This window comes from Lagopus muta, chromosome 8, assembly GCF_023343835.1.
Source record: "Lagopus muta isolate bLagMut1 chromosome 8, bLagMut1 primary, whole genome shotgun sequence".
Classification (NCBI taxonomy): domain Eukaryota; kingdom Metazoa; phylum Chordata; class Aves; order Galliformes; family Phasianidae; genus Lagopus; species Lagopus muta.
Window position 1 is genome coordinate 24212250 of NC_064440.1, and position 16222 is coordinate 24228471.

A 16222-nucleotide genomic window follows, 5' to 3' on the forward strand; every position below is an offset into this window, starting at 1 on the left:
GGAGAGCAAAGCAAGTTGTATGGGAGGAGCAGGGTCAGGGCAGCATGGGGAGCAGTGGGTGGGTGCCAAAGCAGAGGGAGGTCTTTCCTTTTGATGCCTTGGTGTTACAAACTTCATGCTCTGATAATGTGTTATACACGAATGCATGAATGCGAAACAATGCAGGAAGGAAGAAGTGATGTTGGGTGTCCCAAGCCACTAGCAGTCTGATTGTTTTCTGGCGAGCTGCTTTGGGAAATGCTCTGGCAGATGGAGCTCAAGGAGTGCTGGAAAGCAAAACGCTGACCCAGATGCATCAAGGAAGGTGTTTCTGTGCTAGAGCAGCCCGCAGGGCAGGGATGCACTTGTATGGGAAGTGATGAGGGGCTGAGGAAATTGGCATCCTCAGCTGCAAAGTACAGAGGGAAAATTCAGAACATCAGGGAGAGAGCAGAGAATGAACGGAGCAAGAGAAAACAGATGTGAAAGGATTTGTAAGTTGTCTCTCTAAACACACCGGTTGAAACCACATGAGCAAAACTAGATGGAGAAGCACAGAGAATGAGGGACAGTATTTCCTTTTCATTTGGAAAAAAGGAGAGGGATCATTCAGACCTAGTTGTGGGCCTGAACTAGAACTCTTGCTTTACCCCGTCTGGGACATTCCAACCAAACACAAGGTCCAGGCTTATTCCTCCTTTTCCAGGTGAGATATGTGAGGAAATGACTGTGTCTAGTGTGAAGATTCTGTGACTTTGTTTTTTTCCATTTTGATGTAATGGTTTTCAATACAGTTACTGAAAAGGAACAGTTCTGTTACTTCCACCCTCAAAACCTAATAATCCACCCCTGCTTCCTCAAGCAGAAAAGTGGGAGCCCTTCAGAGGTGCAGCACAGCTGCAGCCATAATAGGAAGGAGCGAGAGAAGCTGTGCATGCCTGGAAGTCCAAGAGCTTCCATGGGCTGTGTCATAAAAAGTAATAAAGTTCTTGCTAATTTAGGCCCTTGAGGGCAGAAATATTTCTCTGAAATACAGTTCAGCTTGTAAAATCTTTAATTCTGTTGATGCAGAGCTTTTGATGAAAGCTAGCTGAAGGGAATGTGCTCTCCTCAGTCAGCGCAAACGAGAGCAAAGCAAGTGTGCTGTGCGGAGCCCAGCTGTGTGATGGGCTGCCCAGGAGGGAGGGCAGGGAGGTGCTGCTGCAGTGGGCAGGGTGCCTTGAAGGCAGCAGAACTTTGCAAAATCTATCAACTGCTTCGGCATCTGGCAGGGTTTCTGTTGAGCAATAACCACAAGCTAGATTTGCCATTTATAATTCCTGAGCGAAGCTGGTGGTAACTGTTGTTTTGACTTTTGAGCATGTTCCTGTGAAACTGCTCAGATCTCAGTTATCAGTTGGAAATGCTAGCCTATCAAGAGAGCTGAAATGAATTTCCCTTCAGGGTTGTCCCTGTGATAAGACTGTCATAAAATTTTAAGCCCGCTCGCACTACTACACTGTAGAAAGTACATTTAAGAACATTCCTTCTGCACTTCTCTTCAATGGTTTGTGCGTCATATCAGAATATGCTCAGAACAAGGGGACTTTGGGTCTTTATATTGAAGCTGGGATGATCCAAAAAGTGCATATGGGTTATGCTCCCTCTGTGCAAGGCTGTGTGTGTTACAGGAGTCATTCAGCTTGCTCAGCAGTGCTTTTATTTTGCTGAGCCTTGCGCTCATTGCTAGTAAAGCATGGGAGAAGTAATCTAATTTGTTAGCTTTGCTTTTCTTTATCTTGTAGATAGAACGTTAAATGTTTTCCTTATAAGGCTTCTATGCTTCACCTTGCATGTGCCAGTGGCTTAGTAAGAACATCTGCTGTCTTTCTGTAACAAATCTGATGATTTTTCTACGCACATATATTCGGTTGTACATATAAATAGAATCCAGGCACTTTTAGATGCATATGAAAGCGTACGTCAGATTGAAATGGTAACATATGAGGTTTTCTGCAGTTCATTTATGAAGTATCAAGTTAAAAATGAAGCTGTGAAGTAGCCAGAAAACTTTTTTATTTCTGCAGCCAAAGGCATATGTGTTTGTACAGCCTATCCTAATTAGGTCTCTGATAGATTCTTAGAATGGTCAGTATTTCATGTCTCATATCACTGCCTGAGAATTGCTTTTTCATTGTAGTTGGGCCTTTACACAGCAGAATGTAGGAGAGCATTGCTCCAGATGTCTGGCTCCTTTCACTGATTTTGTTGCTGTCTACAGCAGAATTTGAGTTTTAGCTCTGCAGTGCAAATTCACTTTGAATCTTTGGATGCCCTTAAACAGTGCAGTACTGCCGTATGTGTGGATGTCTACAAAGTGTGGTGATTGGAGTGGCTAGTTTAAGACGAGCTATAAAGCAGTTCCAGCTGGAGAGCATTCTTGAGGTAAGCTCAAAATACACTCGAAATTGTCAGCACACTACTCAGGAAAAACACAAGAAACAAATCATCTTTAGCATTCTTTTCTTCCTTTAATGTGCTTAGGGACAGTGTAAATGGAAGTCAGTCCATTTTCAGCAGTTTGCATAAAGTTGTCCCTGAGCTTTGCTTCCATCCTTTAGCTGCTGTGAATAAATGCATCACACAGGATTGTTACTCTAAGTATACCTGTGTGTATTCCTGTGGACGTAACACTGCCTGTATTTCAGTAAGTATTGCATATTTGTCCATTAATATTTGTGTGGAACTGAGAGCTTTGGTTCTTGCAATTTTTAATAAACATGGATGGTGCTACCAGTTTATACAGAACATTCAGTATGCTCCATCAAAATGGCAGCTCTAATTAGAGTCCCTGAATTAGCTAATGGATTTTGAGAAAGATAGCTTATAAAGCTCTTACAGCTGTCCAAGATATTCCTGCCATGGCAGAAAGACAAAAGGCTGCTGGAAGCTACAGACTTTAACACTTTAGAAATGCAGCTGACAGTTAAAAAAGATAGATTACATCTGTATTTTTTTTCCCGTAAAAGTCCTAATACTGGATTAATGTTATCCTCATAGTGATCATTCATTAAAAATGCCACAAAAAATACATCAACAACCCAACTTTATAATAAGGACGCATATTGACTGAGATCTATGGCTTTCCCTGATACTTCGCAGATGAGATTAATGAATTAATTTTAACGTAAACTTTATCTGTAATGGGATTACAGACGCAGAAATGTAGGAGGTGAGGTTTGTACCGTATTTCTAGCTGGGCCAGATGCTGTAACAGCAACCCACATACAGGATTCCTTGCTGCCACTCTGCCAGTGGCACAAATTTGCATGTGTTTACACACGCAAAAAAAAAAAGAGCAGTGTGAAGCTGCTGGAGGTAATTTCTGGGAGAAAGTGGATAGTCACTCCTGGCTTTGTAGTTTTCATCAGAATGCATTTTAGAATGTGGACAGCATCATCTGCTGTGAGCAAATTCTCAGATCTTCCACTCTTCCCTCACAACGGGGCACAGAAATTAAGACTGTGGTGAATTGTCACCTTCTCTCCCTCTGCTTTTGCTTTGTGTGTGCTAAAGGGAATTCCAGAGGGACTTTTGAATGGTTAATTCATTGGAAGTCTGTAGAGCACTTATTATTTCAGCTTTAGCGGTAGGTTTAATAAACTGTAGTGCAAAAAAGCAAGAGTCTGCAAATGAAAAAACTGTCTGCCAGTCGTAGGCAGGTGTGATAGCCATTAAGGAATAGAGCTTCATTTCCACACAAGAATTTAGCATTCAGCGTTTGCTTTGTTGAATTGTTAAGAGCTGCTGTAAATGGAGTTGGAGGGCTGAAAATCTGCTCAGTCTGTTGATGTGACCTATCTATTGTAAGTATGCCAGCTGCTTTACATCAGGAAAGTGAAATACCCCCTCCCAAGTCGTGTTGTAATACAAAGTGCCAAAAAAGGCAATTTAAGTACTTTGCCGTGTAAATCCAAAAGAAATTACCTTGGAGAGAAGGCCTTCAATTATGCCTCACACGTGACATCTGTGCGATAGATAAAAGGCATAATTGATATCATCTTTAGTGAAGAAACCAGAAACTGTTGCATTGTCTAGAGGCTACTGAAAATACCAGGAAAATCTGTTTTTCATTATTTTCATTGTGTATTGTTTATAAAGAGTTTAGTTGTTGTCAGCAGCCGAGTTCCTAATCTCCCTGCTCTCCCAGCCCTTTGGAGACACGTGCACATCTCAGATCAGTGAGACAGCAATAAGCTGGTCACTTGCCAGAAACAGGCATTGCCATTAACCAGCCCAAACTGGAAGGCAGCTTTTTTTTGCTATTAGTTAAAAGCTGATGATTGCTTTTTTGATGAGGCACAACACACTGGGGGGGGGGGGGGGAAGTTTTGTAGTGAAGATGACAAACTGGCTGCTATCAAGAAAGCATCTTTCCTCCTTGGAGCATCACGCAGTCTATCTGCTGTTATGGTGGAGTTAAACCTTAGGCCAAGTTTATTTCCCTAAAGCAGCAAATTAGGCTAAACTTCCCATTAATTCTGGCCAACTGTATATAGTTTATAGAAGGGAGTAACAGAGGTGAGAAGTGGCCTGGACTGAAATGATGGTGCTCAGATGAATGTCTAGGCCATCTGCCACGGCAAACAGGAAAAGGTGTTGTATGTCATGTGAAAGGAGGGAGACATAAAAGGATGCTTTATGTCACTGAGAAGTATTTTATAAACAGTTTGGAGAAACTGTAAGTGATACAAATCTGTTGGTCTCAGTCTACACATAGCTCTGGTGAGGGTTCTGTAAACATATTATAAGCTATTTGGGGAAAGAAAAGGTTAACGGCTCTGCTAATTCATATCATGCAAAGCTCACCCTTCTTTCTTTGTAATGAATCGGTAGGAACCCAAGAATATCATCATCTTTCTCTCCAGTAAGCTCCTGATGTCAAGGGGTCAGCAGCGATGTTACAGGGTCAATAGGACTCACTTTACATCCAGACAAATGGTAGTCATGTGCTGCCCTAGGAGTCTTTGACCTTTTGGACATCAGTGGTTGCAGTGCTTTTATGTTAACCTAAAGAATTGGAAGGTGACAGCGTATGTTAGGCTGGAGGACAGTTATGACTTTGTTAAGTATTGTAAAGCAGATACAGAGTATCTGTAAAACAGACTTGGAGACTTAAGTATACAAGTTCAGACAAACTCAAACAGATGTAAATAGCTTCTTCAGTATAGTTTGGTTTCTTGTAGTTGATCTGTGATTCTTGGCTTTGTATTTATGTACTTACAGATAGAGATAATCACATCCATCTATTGCTTCTCGAGGCAGTCCATCCAAACAGACTTCCTAAGGGTCTGTGTGGGACTGGGCTCACTGTCTTTCTTCCAGCTGCTCTGCACAGGTTTCCTAGTCGAGCGTCCTGCTAGAGCTCCTTTGACACTGATAAAGTCCATAATTTTATGCACAGTGTACATTCCTGCCCAGACCAAGAAAGCAAGTGTTGTGGAGACCAATAAAATCATTTGCATGGATCCAGTAACTAGAGAGACATGACTCTTGAACTGGAACCCCAGCTAGGTGTGCATAGCTGTAACCCAGACTGGCCCTGCCTGAATATCAGATGATTTCCAGACTTACAAGGCAATGTCAGTGGTGCCAACAAGGTATGTCTGACAGGGCTTTTATTGCAGTATCGTTCATTTACTCAAGTGCATATAAGCAAATGTTCATTTCTTCCGAAACTCCCTCAACTCAACTCAGTGGTTGACAAAGATGAAAGCTGATGTACTGTAGAATTACAGTCTTATCATTGATTTTCTTTTTGTCAGTTTCCAGCGTTCTTTTTATTCCTCCCTACTATTGAGGTTGCAGAAATATCTTCATAAACAGAGTAGGAAGACAAGGGCTGGAATTGATAGAGTAACGTACCAGAATGTTTATTTGTTGTAGCTCCAGAATGAAGTTTTATCCTGAGTGAAATACTCTCTTACACGCTCTGTTGGACTCTCTTCCATAATATAGCTGAGCAGACCAGTATGTTCCCTTCAGGATATACAGCTAGGTTTATTTTACAGCAAATTGTGAATGGAAGACTGTCCATTCTCTTGAGTCTGTGAATTAAATTGGGTTTGCTTGTTAATGGAAAATTCAGTAAAAGACTCTTAAAAAAAAAAAATGGGAGCGCAAGTAGTTTGTTGAGAGGCTGACAGTCAGCTGGGTGAAATCAGCGATTGAAGTAAGTGAATGGCAAAAAAGCCCTGTGCAATATTAATGGGTTTAGGAAAACCACTGGAAACAAAATGTTTATTACCTCTTTAAATGTATGTTTATATACAGCTTTAAGTGGTTCATCGCAGTCTGTACATGCAACACTTGTTTTTAATTTTGTGCTACCCAGAGAGCTGCAGTAAGAAGTCATTAATTTAAAAAATGACATTTTCAACCTGAATGATTGAAATCCAGATTAGCTACTCAGAGGGAGAATAGAGAGGAGATTTTATTGTGTACAACCTGAGCCATCTGTATGAAGTGCTGCTGCTGATGTTTTGGTTCTTAGAAAAAAATAACTTGTCGTATTGAGAATACCATCTAGCCCTTCTGAGATGACGGGATGGAATTTCACAGTCTTATTTTATGCAGTGTTAAAGACAGCTTCTCGATACATCTGTGCTCAAGTACAGGTTCCATTTTGTTTTGGGGCACCTGTGCCCTTTCACACAGTGCTCCTTGCAGTCACAGTGGGCAAGGTGGAGCCCACGTCACGACTTGGGCAAATTCAGGTATAAGCCAGAAAAATGAGATTTTTTTTTTCACTTTTTTTTTTTTTCCTTTTCTTTTTTTTAATTAGTATTTCCAGAGAAAAGCCCTTGCAGGATGTGGAAGGGGGAAGTGGGGGGTGAGAAGTCTGTGAGTCTGGATTGGGGTTGGGAGCGTGCTGGGACCAGTGGCACCTGTGTGGCTGTGCAGCTCTCTAAAGACTGCGTAGTGCAGGGAGCCCTGTCAGGATGGTGAGTTGTGCACTACTGTAGATACCATGAGGGCTGTGATATTTATATCTCCTAAAGGAGGGAGCACTGCATTAAATGTAAAGCTGCTGTAAAAGAAATCTGTCTGCGGAGCTTACTAGGGTGGATAAAAGCTTCAGTAAGTCTCCTTAATATAAATTGACTTTGGTTGGAGTGTTGTTTTTATTTTTCTTCTGTAAGTTCAGGTTGCTGTCACTGTAAGTAGTCATGCATCCTAAACGTTTGAACCGGTATTCATTTGCTGTTTCCCTGTCTGAGAACTGCTATCTGATCAAACCAATATTTTTTAATTATGCATTTACGGGCAGATGGGAGAATAGTTTACAGTCAATGTATGATCTTCTCTGCAAATCTTGGAAAATTGTGTTGTGGTTTGTTTTTTTTTTTTAATATTGCCTTATCAGTTTCTTTTTTTTTATTACTGATGACTTCATTCTGTTTGAATTCAATGCTTCAGTTTCTTTGGGGTAAACTAATAGATTATGTATGCGATATTTGCACAGTGCTGATTGAATTCATCTGGTGAGTTCGAATGTGGTTCATATATTCACATAATTGTCAGGAGCCAACTTGAAATTCAGAACTGTTTCATGAGCCATGCACAGGGCATCATATTCATCTCGCATTTCTCAGGAGTGGGTAAAACTTTCATGGTAAGCTAGATATGCAGCTCTTTCAACAGCCAATGTCTTTTGCATTTGTGCTTATAAACGGTGATGGAGAAAAAAATTAGATGTGGCATTTTAACTGTTTCTTGAAAAAATGAAGCTGATGGCCCCTTCTGATCTGCTACCCCCACCATCCTATCAAATTCTGAACTTGCTGGCCAGTTCTGACCAGATTTGACAGATGACTAGATGTTCAAAAGATAGAAAGCGTGTAATCTTCATGAAAATGAGCAGCCTGCTTGGGGGGGCCCGGATGAATGCCTGTGCTGGGGAGAGGCTTTTCAGTGTGAACTCAGTCCCATCTCTGGACACTGGAGTACTCACAGGAGTGGAGCAGAGGAAATCAGGTTTCACAGAGCTGCTTGTTTGTACAGAGATTATGCTTTTCATGTGGTGCTATCTTTCATTCAAATGTTACTACTTATGCTCATAATGAAGTTCTGTACTTATTATGTGGTATAGGAGGGGTCACTCATGACAAAGCTGTATATACATATACATGTATACATCTAAAATATATATACATATAAATATATATACATAAAAAATCAGCTTGATTTCTACATTAGATCCATACCTACTTGCTGGCTGGATGAGTCTAAGCAGAGGGAAGTTCACCTATGGGAGATCTGCAGTAAATGGAGCACAAGCTGCTGTTACTGTCTCTCACAATATTTGACATTTTGCTGGAATGAGTCAGTCACGTTCAAATTTCATTTAAAAAAAAAAAACAAAACACAAAAACTTACAGTATTTTCAGTTTACCCAAGTTTACTTAAGGCAAAATACCTGGAGGTAGAAGGGGGGGTGTGACCTTCAGGCCACCGGCCACAGATGCTGATTCCATTTGCAGAGAGCTGCAGGGAGCCAGCTCAGCTCATCAAACTGGCCATGTTGTTGAGGATCTCAGCATTTCCTTCTCCTAGCTAAAGCAGCTTTAGGTAATGGTATTGGTAAAGCAACAGGAGCAGCATTGCATTTTGGGCCTTATCTGCATGCTACCAGCTATAATTAAAGTCTTTATCTATAGTCACAAGGGAAGTCTGGCGATTTCACAGGTATTGTATTGCTCACAGTGGGCCAAGCTTCACTGTTCACAAGTTAAACCCCCCATTAGCTAGTCCTTAGTTTGAGTATTTTGCAAACTGGAGATGGTTCTCTGCTATTTGACAACAATTCATGGAAAGAATCACAGGGAAAAGGGAATGTACTGGTGGTTTTTTTCAATACTCCACGATGCTTGTGCAAGCTTTCTGCACTATCTCAGCAGATGATAAGAAAAATGTCCAATGTTCTGGAAGGGCTCAGTAAGTCAGCCAGAGAAGCTTGAAACCTCAGGGGCTTTGTAGAATAGAGGGGCTGGGTAGCTTGGGATCTGGGGAAGACAAGTAATTTAATCATTTGATTTTTTGTGGAAACACACTGGTGCTGCCAGGGAACACTTCCAGCCCTGCATACTCTGTTGCCCTTGCACCCTACATGGGATTCCCCTCCATTCATAATTAGTTTCAAAAGTAATTTATCCACTATTCTAGATTGCTGTTTGCTATTAGAAAATATGTATTATTTAACTGATGGCTTTATGTCTAGTCTTCTCTATGTACTTTCCAAATTCAGTTTGCTAGGCAGTACATACAAAAGGCTTACCTAGATTCTGGCCAGCTCTTAGTGGAGTACAGTGTGACAAGATGTTCTGCAGAGCTCAAGTGAATAAGTCTGTACTCTGTAGCCCCTTACAGGTGTGATGAAGCTGAGGTTAAGAGAATGTATGAATACGTGCTGCAACAACAGCAGTGTGAGTTTAAAGTTGCCACAAAGAAATTCTACAATTCCCTCTGAACATCAGTAAATGCTACTGAGCAACGCCGACAGTGTGCTTTCCAGTAGCTAGAGTAGGGCTGGAAATAGGTCTGAGAAGCTTTTAATTTATTCATTTTCATGTGCCTGTATTTTATTTTACTAGAATTCCTAGGGATTTTCAGGATTGTTTTTTAATCCTTCTGATAAGCAACTCCGCTAGCCTTTACCAAGGCAGCTTGCAGTGTATCCAGCATAGAATTGAGTCTTTGTGAAGTTACTGATTAATTACTACCCTTAAAAAATGGTGTCAAAACTCAGTAGTGTGCTTTCCCATCTCTTTCGCCTCACCTCTGTATTCATGGCTGATGTTTTAGTTCTTACTAGAGTTGGCAGCGAGGTTGTTTTTTATGAGATAAAACTTCTTTCTGTGCTTCTCCGTGAGTATTGTCTATTCTTTACCTTGAACAAATGTAATTTTAGGGAAATTCCACATTTAGCATGGGAGCAAAAGGGAACGTTTTCCTGGCAGCTTATCATCATCATTATTATTAAAATATGATAGCCATTTATAGCTGCTCATAGGAATGTTAAAAGTTTCCTTGTGCTCCCCCATCTGTCTGCATCCATCTGTTGTCTCTTGTCTTGTGCTGGAATTGTTAAGTTCTTTGGACAGGGACAGCCTTTTTTAAAAAGGGGGATCAAATTCGCAATTAAGAGTTTTTTAATATGGGAAGGCAAAAATAGGGCTGATGTGAGCCAGCGGGCGCTATGGAAATTAAGAGTCCAATGTTCACAGTCCATTTGTATCAGGTGTGGGCATTGCATGCGCGCTCATGTGGGTATCTGAACATTGTTTTATTTTGTGTAGATATACGAGTTTTATTTAGCATCTTTTATCTTTCTCAGTGGCTGTGCAGGTGGTGGGAATGCTGACCGAATCCAGAAGCTACGGAAGGAGTACCATCAGGCCAGGCGGGAGGGCTTACCTTTCTATGAGGACGATGAAGGACGAACACAGCTGTCTGATTGCGACCACCGTTGGGTATGTCCACAGTATGCTGCACAGGGCTGTTGCGTGTTCAGGGTTTGCAGAAGAAACTGATTTATTTGTATTTTCTAGAAATCCTGTGTCAGTTTATCATGAATTTAGGGGGCTTACAGAAATGGAGAAATGTTTAATGCCACCTCTTCTACCTCAAGCAAACACTGATAATATGAAAACTTGGCTGAGAATACTGTGTTTGTTTACTGCCTTTGGTGTAGGTCCGGGCTTCCTCCCTCCTGAGGTCCAAGGTATGCAGTCCTTGCCAAACTTTGTCACATGTGATAGCATCGAGGCTTTTCAGCAGGTGTTTCCGTGGGTTAATGACAGCATTGGAAGAACAGACTCTCACTGTGCTTACCTGTGCAAAATGAGAGGGAGGAAGTACAGGCATGTCTACCCTGCCCTTCTTTCTGCTTTCAGGACAATAGCAATCTGGCTGTGATACATTCTCAGTCACTTCCGTAAGGTGAAAAATGGAATAATTTGCTCCTACTCCATCAAAAGATCTTAAAATATTTTACCACTATACTGTTATAGTGGTCAAATGTTACAGGCATACTGTATTCCTGATTACACACGTAGGACTCTCACTACACAAAGATGTGTTATCTACTCATTGCTGAAGTGTAACCTGTGGTAGAACCAGAAATTAAGTCAAGAGTGCTAGATTTTTTAATGTATTAAATAAATGCAACAGCTGTAGTCTATGGGATGACAATTATGGCACTCATGAGCTCCACCTGAACAGATTTCAGAGTTGGACTCTCTTTACAAGTAATTATAATCAACTGGCATTCAAAAATGATACGGTGCAATGTATGCTAAATTTGAAATTTGAGTTAAAAAAGAGGCATGATATATTAAAAATCTTAAAAATCTAAGTACACCTGGGCTTTGAGCTAACATTGTTTTTAATGGTACTCCAAACTATTGGTACAAAATCTGAAATGAAATCTTCAGTGATTGGGATTATAGACAAAGCAATACCTATGTGACACTATAGACTTTATTGCAATCACATAGATAAAGGTCAAAGGGGGCTGTGCTTGCGTAAAACGTTGTCCTTATTTGTCCATTAACCCCACTTCCCTCCCTCCCCAAGGAAAAAATATATATTATTCTGAATCAGTTGCTGAAAAATTCACTTTCAGTGAAGTAATTCTTTTCTTTGAGGGGTTAACTTCAATCTACTGCCTTAGATTGTGTGACCTGAATTTGCCATTCTTCTTCTGAATAGCTTTTGTAAACTGAACTGAGAACCTGGACTGGCCTAGTGGTACCTCTTCAGCAGACTGAGGTTTTTTTACTTCTTATCTGAAACTGATAAAGCTTTATTAATCCTCAGAGAAGGCTGATATTTATGGCCCAGTGTAGTTTCCTAAGATTCATAAAGGTTTCTTCCAGGTAATCCTTTTTAAGCCTTTCCTATTAGGTATAATACCCCAAGATTACTGATTTCCAAAGCCTTACTTTTCCTATGAGGCAAGTTGTCCTTAATCAGAGCAGCTGAAAGGGAGCTTTGAGTATCTCAATCTTGAACTGCTTAATAATAGTGGCACCAGGATTGTTTCTTTTAGTCCTTCAAATACAGAATATTTTTAAGCATTTTTTGTTGTGAGGAATTGCAGTCTGCTTAAAAATGGGAGTTTACCTCAAGGGCTTTAATGCACTGAAGTTTGTTGCTGCAAGTTTCTCTCGTTGAAGTGGTTTACAAATTTCAAAGACTTCTGGTCTCATCATTGCAACAATATCATCCATTGATCCTCCCAGCCAGGCTTTCATAGGCAGTCTTTTGGTCTCTATAATACTGTGACCACAGCTTGTTCTCTTCTGACTCCTGGCTGATATTTCTTCAGTTCTACTCCTACATGTGATTTTACCCTTAAAATACATGTTACATCAATCCATTCAAACAAAAACAAAGGATAAAAATTAGGATCTAAATATTCAAAGTAAAACAAATGTCTCAAAGCATCTTGCTTGGAGAGTCCTCAAGATATTTTGTAAGCAATGTCATGTCACCCGCCTCAGGCTGCTGACCCTGAGAAGCACAGTGTGATACAGACAGAACACCAGCTGATTTTTTCCATCTTTATTCAATCAGTGAAGAAACACGTTGATGACTAATTGCATAATTGTGAATAAAAACTTCAGGACATCAGATCTTTCTTTAAAGAATCAGTAGACAGCTGGAGAGGAGGAAAACCTTCTGGTACAGGTTTTTCTTGCTTCACACAGGAGGCAATGTCACCAGGGAAGCTGCAGCTGGAAAGGAGATCCTGGATCTCTGTATATATTTTTAATACTCAATTCGTTCATTCTTTGTTTTTGTCTGTCAATTGTATTACCTAAGCCAGCTTTTCTGTATGATTTCTTTCTAATGTACAGCAGCTGCTGTAATCACTACTCACCATCTCACAAAACATGCAGATAAGTTGGGAAATAACAGAGGATAATTTCAGAAGACGCTATCCTGTCACAAATCAGCAGCCTCAGAAATGGACGCTGGGTCTTGTCCTCCAAAAAAGTATTTGAGAACTCACGGGGCAAATCTCCATCTGATAAAGCTGACGTTGACAAGTGGCCTTTAGCTGACACTGTAATGGGACAGAATTTCTAATAGAAGGGGTATTTCTAACAATCTACTTTTTTTTTTTTTTTTTTTAAGTGGGATAAATCAAGTTAAACTGCAAAGCTGACTAAAAAGCCAGCATTGTAAGGCAAAATGATCTCATAACAGGCAATTGGGATCCATAAATGTTTAAAAATAAGGTCAAAAATTCATTCTAAATAGGACTGCTATTCTCTCATCATCCATTCTCCCACCATGTATCCATTTTCCAGTCCTCTTCTGTTCCTCTCATCTGTTGCTGGATGAATTTTTTGCTCTCTTGCGCCTTCATTCTGCTCTCCCTTCCCCACAGTCTGTTCTTTTTCTAAGTAACTGAATAATTCAGTTTCGTGTGTCTCCATAAACAGACACGTGTATACAGCGCTGTCTGTGCTATACAGTCAGATCCTTCAAAATTCATTTCCACTTTCTTTGTGCTTTGGTTTGTTGCTGAGTTTTGCATCCTTTGGACTCCTTTGCACCTGCTTCCCCCTCAACCCCTCACCCTCCCCCCTCCCCTGCCTTGTTTTTCATATTTACAACTAGAAAAACGATGGGCATAGTTTTACAGAGTGGATCACAGGGCTTAAAGTAAACCCCAGCTAGATCTAGTTGACCGAAGGGTAGGGTGAGGGTCAGTGTAAATGCTGTTTGGGAAAAAGGATACCTGTTGTTGTCAGTTGTGAGATTGCCCTAAAATTTTCTGACGCTTAGGATGTCTTTTGGAAAGTAATCACCTGAAGACAGAGTTCAGATGTGTGTACATGTTGATGTCTTAGCAGAACATAAATAGTGAAAGCAATCATGAAAATATTCTATAGAAATCTAATCCTAAATCCATTGGGACTACAGGAAGAAAAGCTTAATATGTCTGTATATGTATTACTGGATACTGCAGTATCGGTGAAATGCTGAGAGAACTAGAGTAAGCTGCAAAAATGCAGGCAATCTCCCTAGGAGTTGGAGATTCTTTTCATGAAACAGTTTTTTTCAGGGATTTGTAGTCATAGTGTAGTAACAGATCATGAGAAATAGAGAAGATGTCAAGATAAGCTACAAAGTATGCATGTACTCTTCTATTTAAGAACATTTAAATAATGAGGAATTAATCGTGTATTTGAGGATTTACTTGGATTGTCTTACAGACTTTGTACAAATCCAGTTATTTAACATCAATTCTTTCCTTCAGGGTGGCAGTAAATTCTTGAAATTCTATCCTTATTGTGTACATTCAAGCAGTACGAGTAACACAGGCCACACTGCAAATAATTCTCCACCTGTTAGTGGCCACATCAGCTTCATTGTTCTAAACTACATATTAAGTGGCTCTAAGAGTTGCTTTTTTATTTGCAAATCAGGTTTGTAACTTGATAAGTAGCCTAAAGATGTAAGAAAATCTGCCTCTGGATTCTGGCTGTGAACATTTTGATTGAAACAAATCTGTAATGTACTGAGTTTTGTCAGTTCGCAGTTGAGAGTACAAAAGAAGAATTCTGCCTGTCTGTGTATAGGCCAACTACTTTACTGTGGCAGGAAGCCAAGCCTAAGAACCAAACAGAAGAAAAAAAAAAAAAAAAGAAAAAAGAAAGGAATGTTTAGGACTGTATTATTTTTCCATAATGTGTCAAGGGGTTCTGTGCTTATGTTCAGGATGAATAAGGATTTGTTTGTACTTTTCGTGATCAATTCATTCCGAGTTCAGGATGCTGCATGTCAAATAGGTTGGGTTCCCAAATCACACTAACATTTGTGTTGGATCATGGTTAGAAACCAAAATTCCAATTTCCAAAATAACAACATTCCTGTCTTCTAGTGCAATGGGAGAAGTGATAATTTTAGGTACTTTGTGAAACCATATAGCAGAAACTGCTGTGAATTCAAGACTTTGAGCCCACAGACTATTAGTCAGTAAAAACATCAAATTAAAAAAATGAAAGAAAAAAAGAAAGAAAAAGACAATGACTTAGGATGTAATTGCTTTGGAAATTCTGGATCAGAAGTATTTGAGTATATGTTTTTACAACATATTAATTGACATGATCTGAAGTGCTTTATAAGGATGCACGATTAGCTCACCAATCAAAAACTTTTTATGGTCTCTACTTAACTCTGTGTGACAAAGGCTTCAGATTGGGTTGTATTCTAAAAAGCTGTTCTTAGGAAGCAGAGATGTTTTGAAATTTGCAGGCTGGATTTGAGGGTGGGTTCTGGGGGAAATTATTTTAGAGAAATCCCTGCCAAACCTCATGTGAAAAATAAACTATTCCAAATGGCACATGCAAGGAGAGCCAAACTCAGCTCCATTAATACTAGTAATAATGAGTGATTCTTATACTTGTTTGGAGTCATTCCTACTTACACAAAGGTTGAATTTGGCATAGTGAAGCTGAACCAGAGGGGAATCTGGGATGCTCTTGTCTTCGTGCTAACACTATGTACACACTCTTGTTTACCAGGGGGAAACAGTTCTGGTGCCATATGTCGTCTTATCAAAGCCCACTGGTACAATTTATAACCTAGAATATTCTGTGAACTCCAGGCATACATCATGTCATCTTTTCCACAAAGTGCCTCACCACGTGGCTGCTTTTTGTCTTATTTAATCACAGGGGGGGATTCTGAGGACAAAGTCAGAAGTTATTGTAGAGATAGCAGGAGGAAGCAGGAGGAAAGCGGGCAGCCCTGCTGGGTGCACATTTACGCATGCTCTGGTGGTCATGTCCCCCACACCTAGGGGAGATTCTTCTGATGTTGCCCAAGTTGAGAACTTGATTGTTGTGGTATCACAGAGACCACAACAGCTGACACAGATCACATTGATACATTGTGAAGAGCCCCAGAGGTTTTCTGTTTTATATGTTTTCCCTAATTTGCCAGTAAGTTTGGGAAGGCAGGAAACAAACCTCTAATTGGTAATTATATTGATGAGGAGAAAAGTAATCCATGCTGTACAGCGTGGTGGACTGCTCTTGTGCACACAGGCAGGACTTGGCTCTGCAACTTTTATCCTTTAGGGCACAGCTGGATGGGCACAGCAACAGCACATTCAGAGCTAGTCTGCAAACTGGCCTGTGGGCCTATGCAAAGCAGCATTGCAGTTCTAAGCAGCGTGACCACT

The 16222-nt window shown here is 40.3% G+C and overlaps 1 protein-coding gene across 4 annotated transcripts in view; it reads left to right on the forward strand.

Annotated features, from left to right (window-relative positions):
• Positions 1 to 16222, forward strand: part of PARD3B (par-3 family cell polarity regulator beta) — a 370506-nt gene that overhangs the window by 311689 nt on the left and 42595 nt on the right. For all 4 annotated transcript variants that reach the window (XM_048953007.1, XM_048953006.1, XM_048953009.1 and 1 more), the window contains one exon: positions 10355 to 10490. In XM_048953007.1, coding sequence (XP_048808964.1) covers positions 10355 to 10490 — 136 coding nt within the window. The remainder of the gene's footprint in view (positions 1 to 10354; positions 10491 to 16222) is intronic.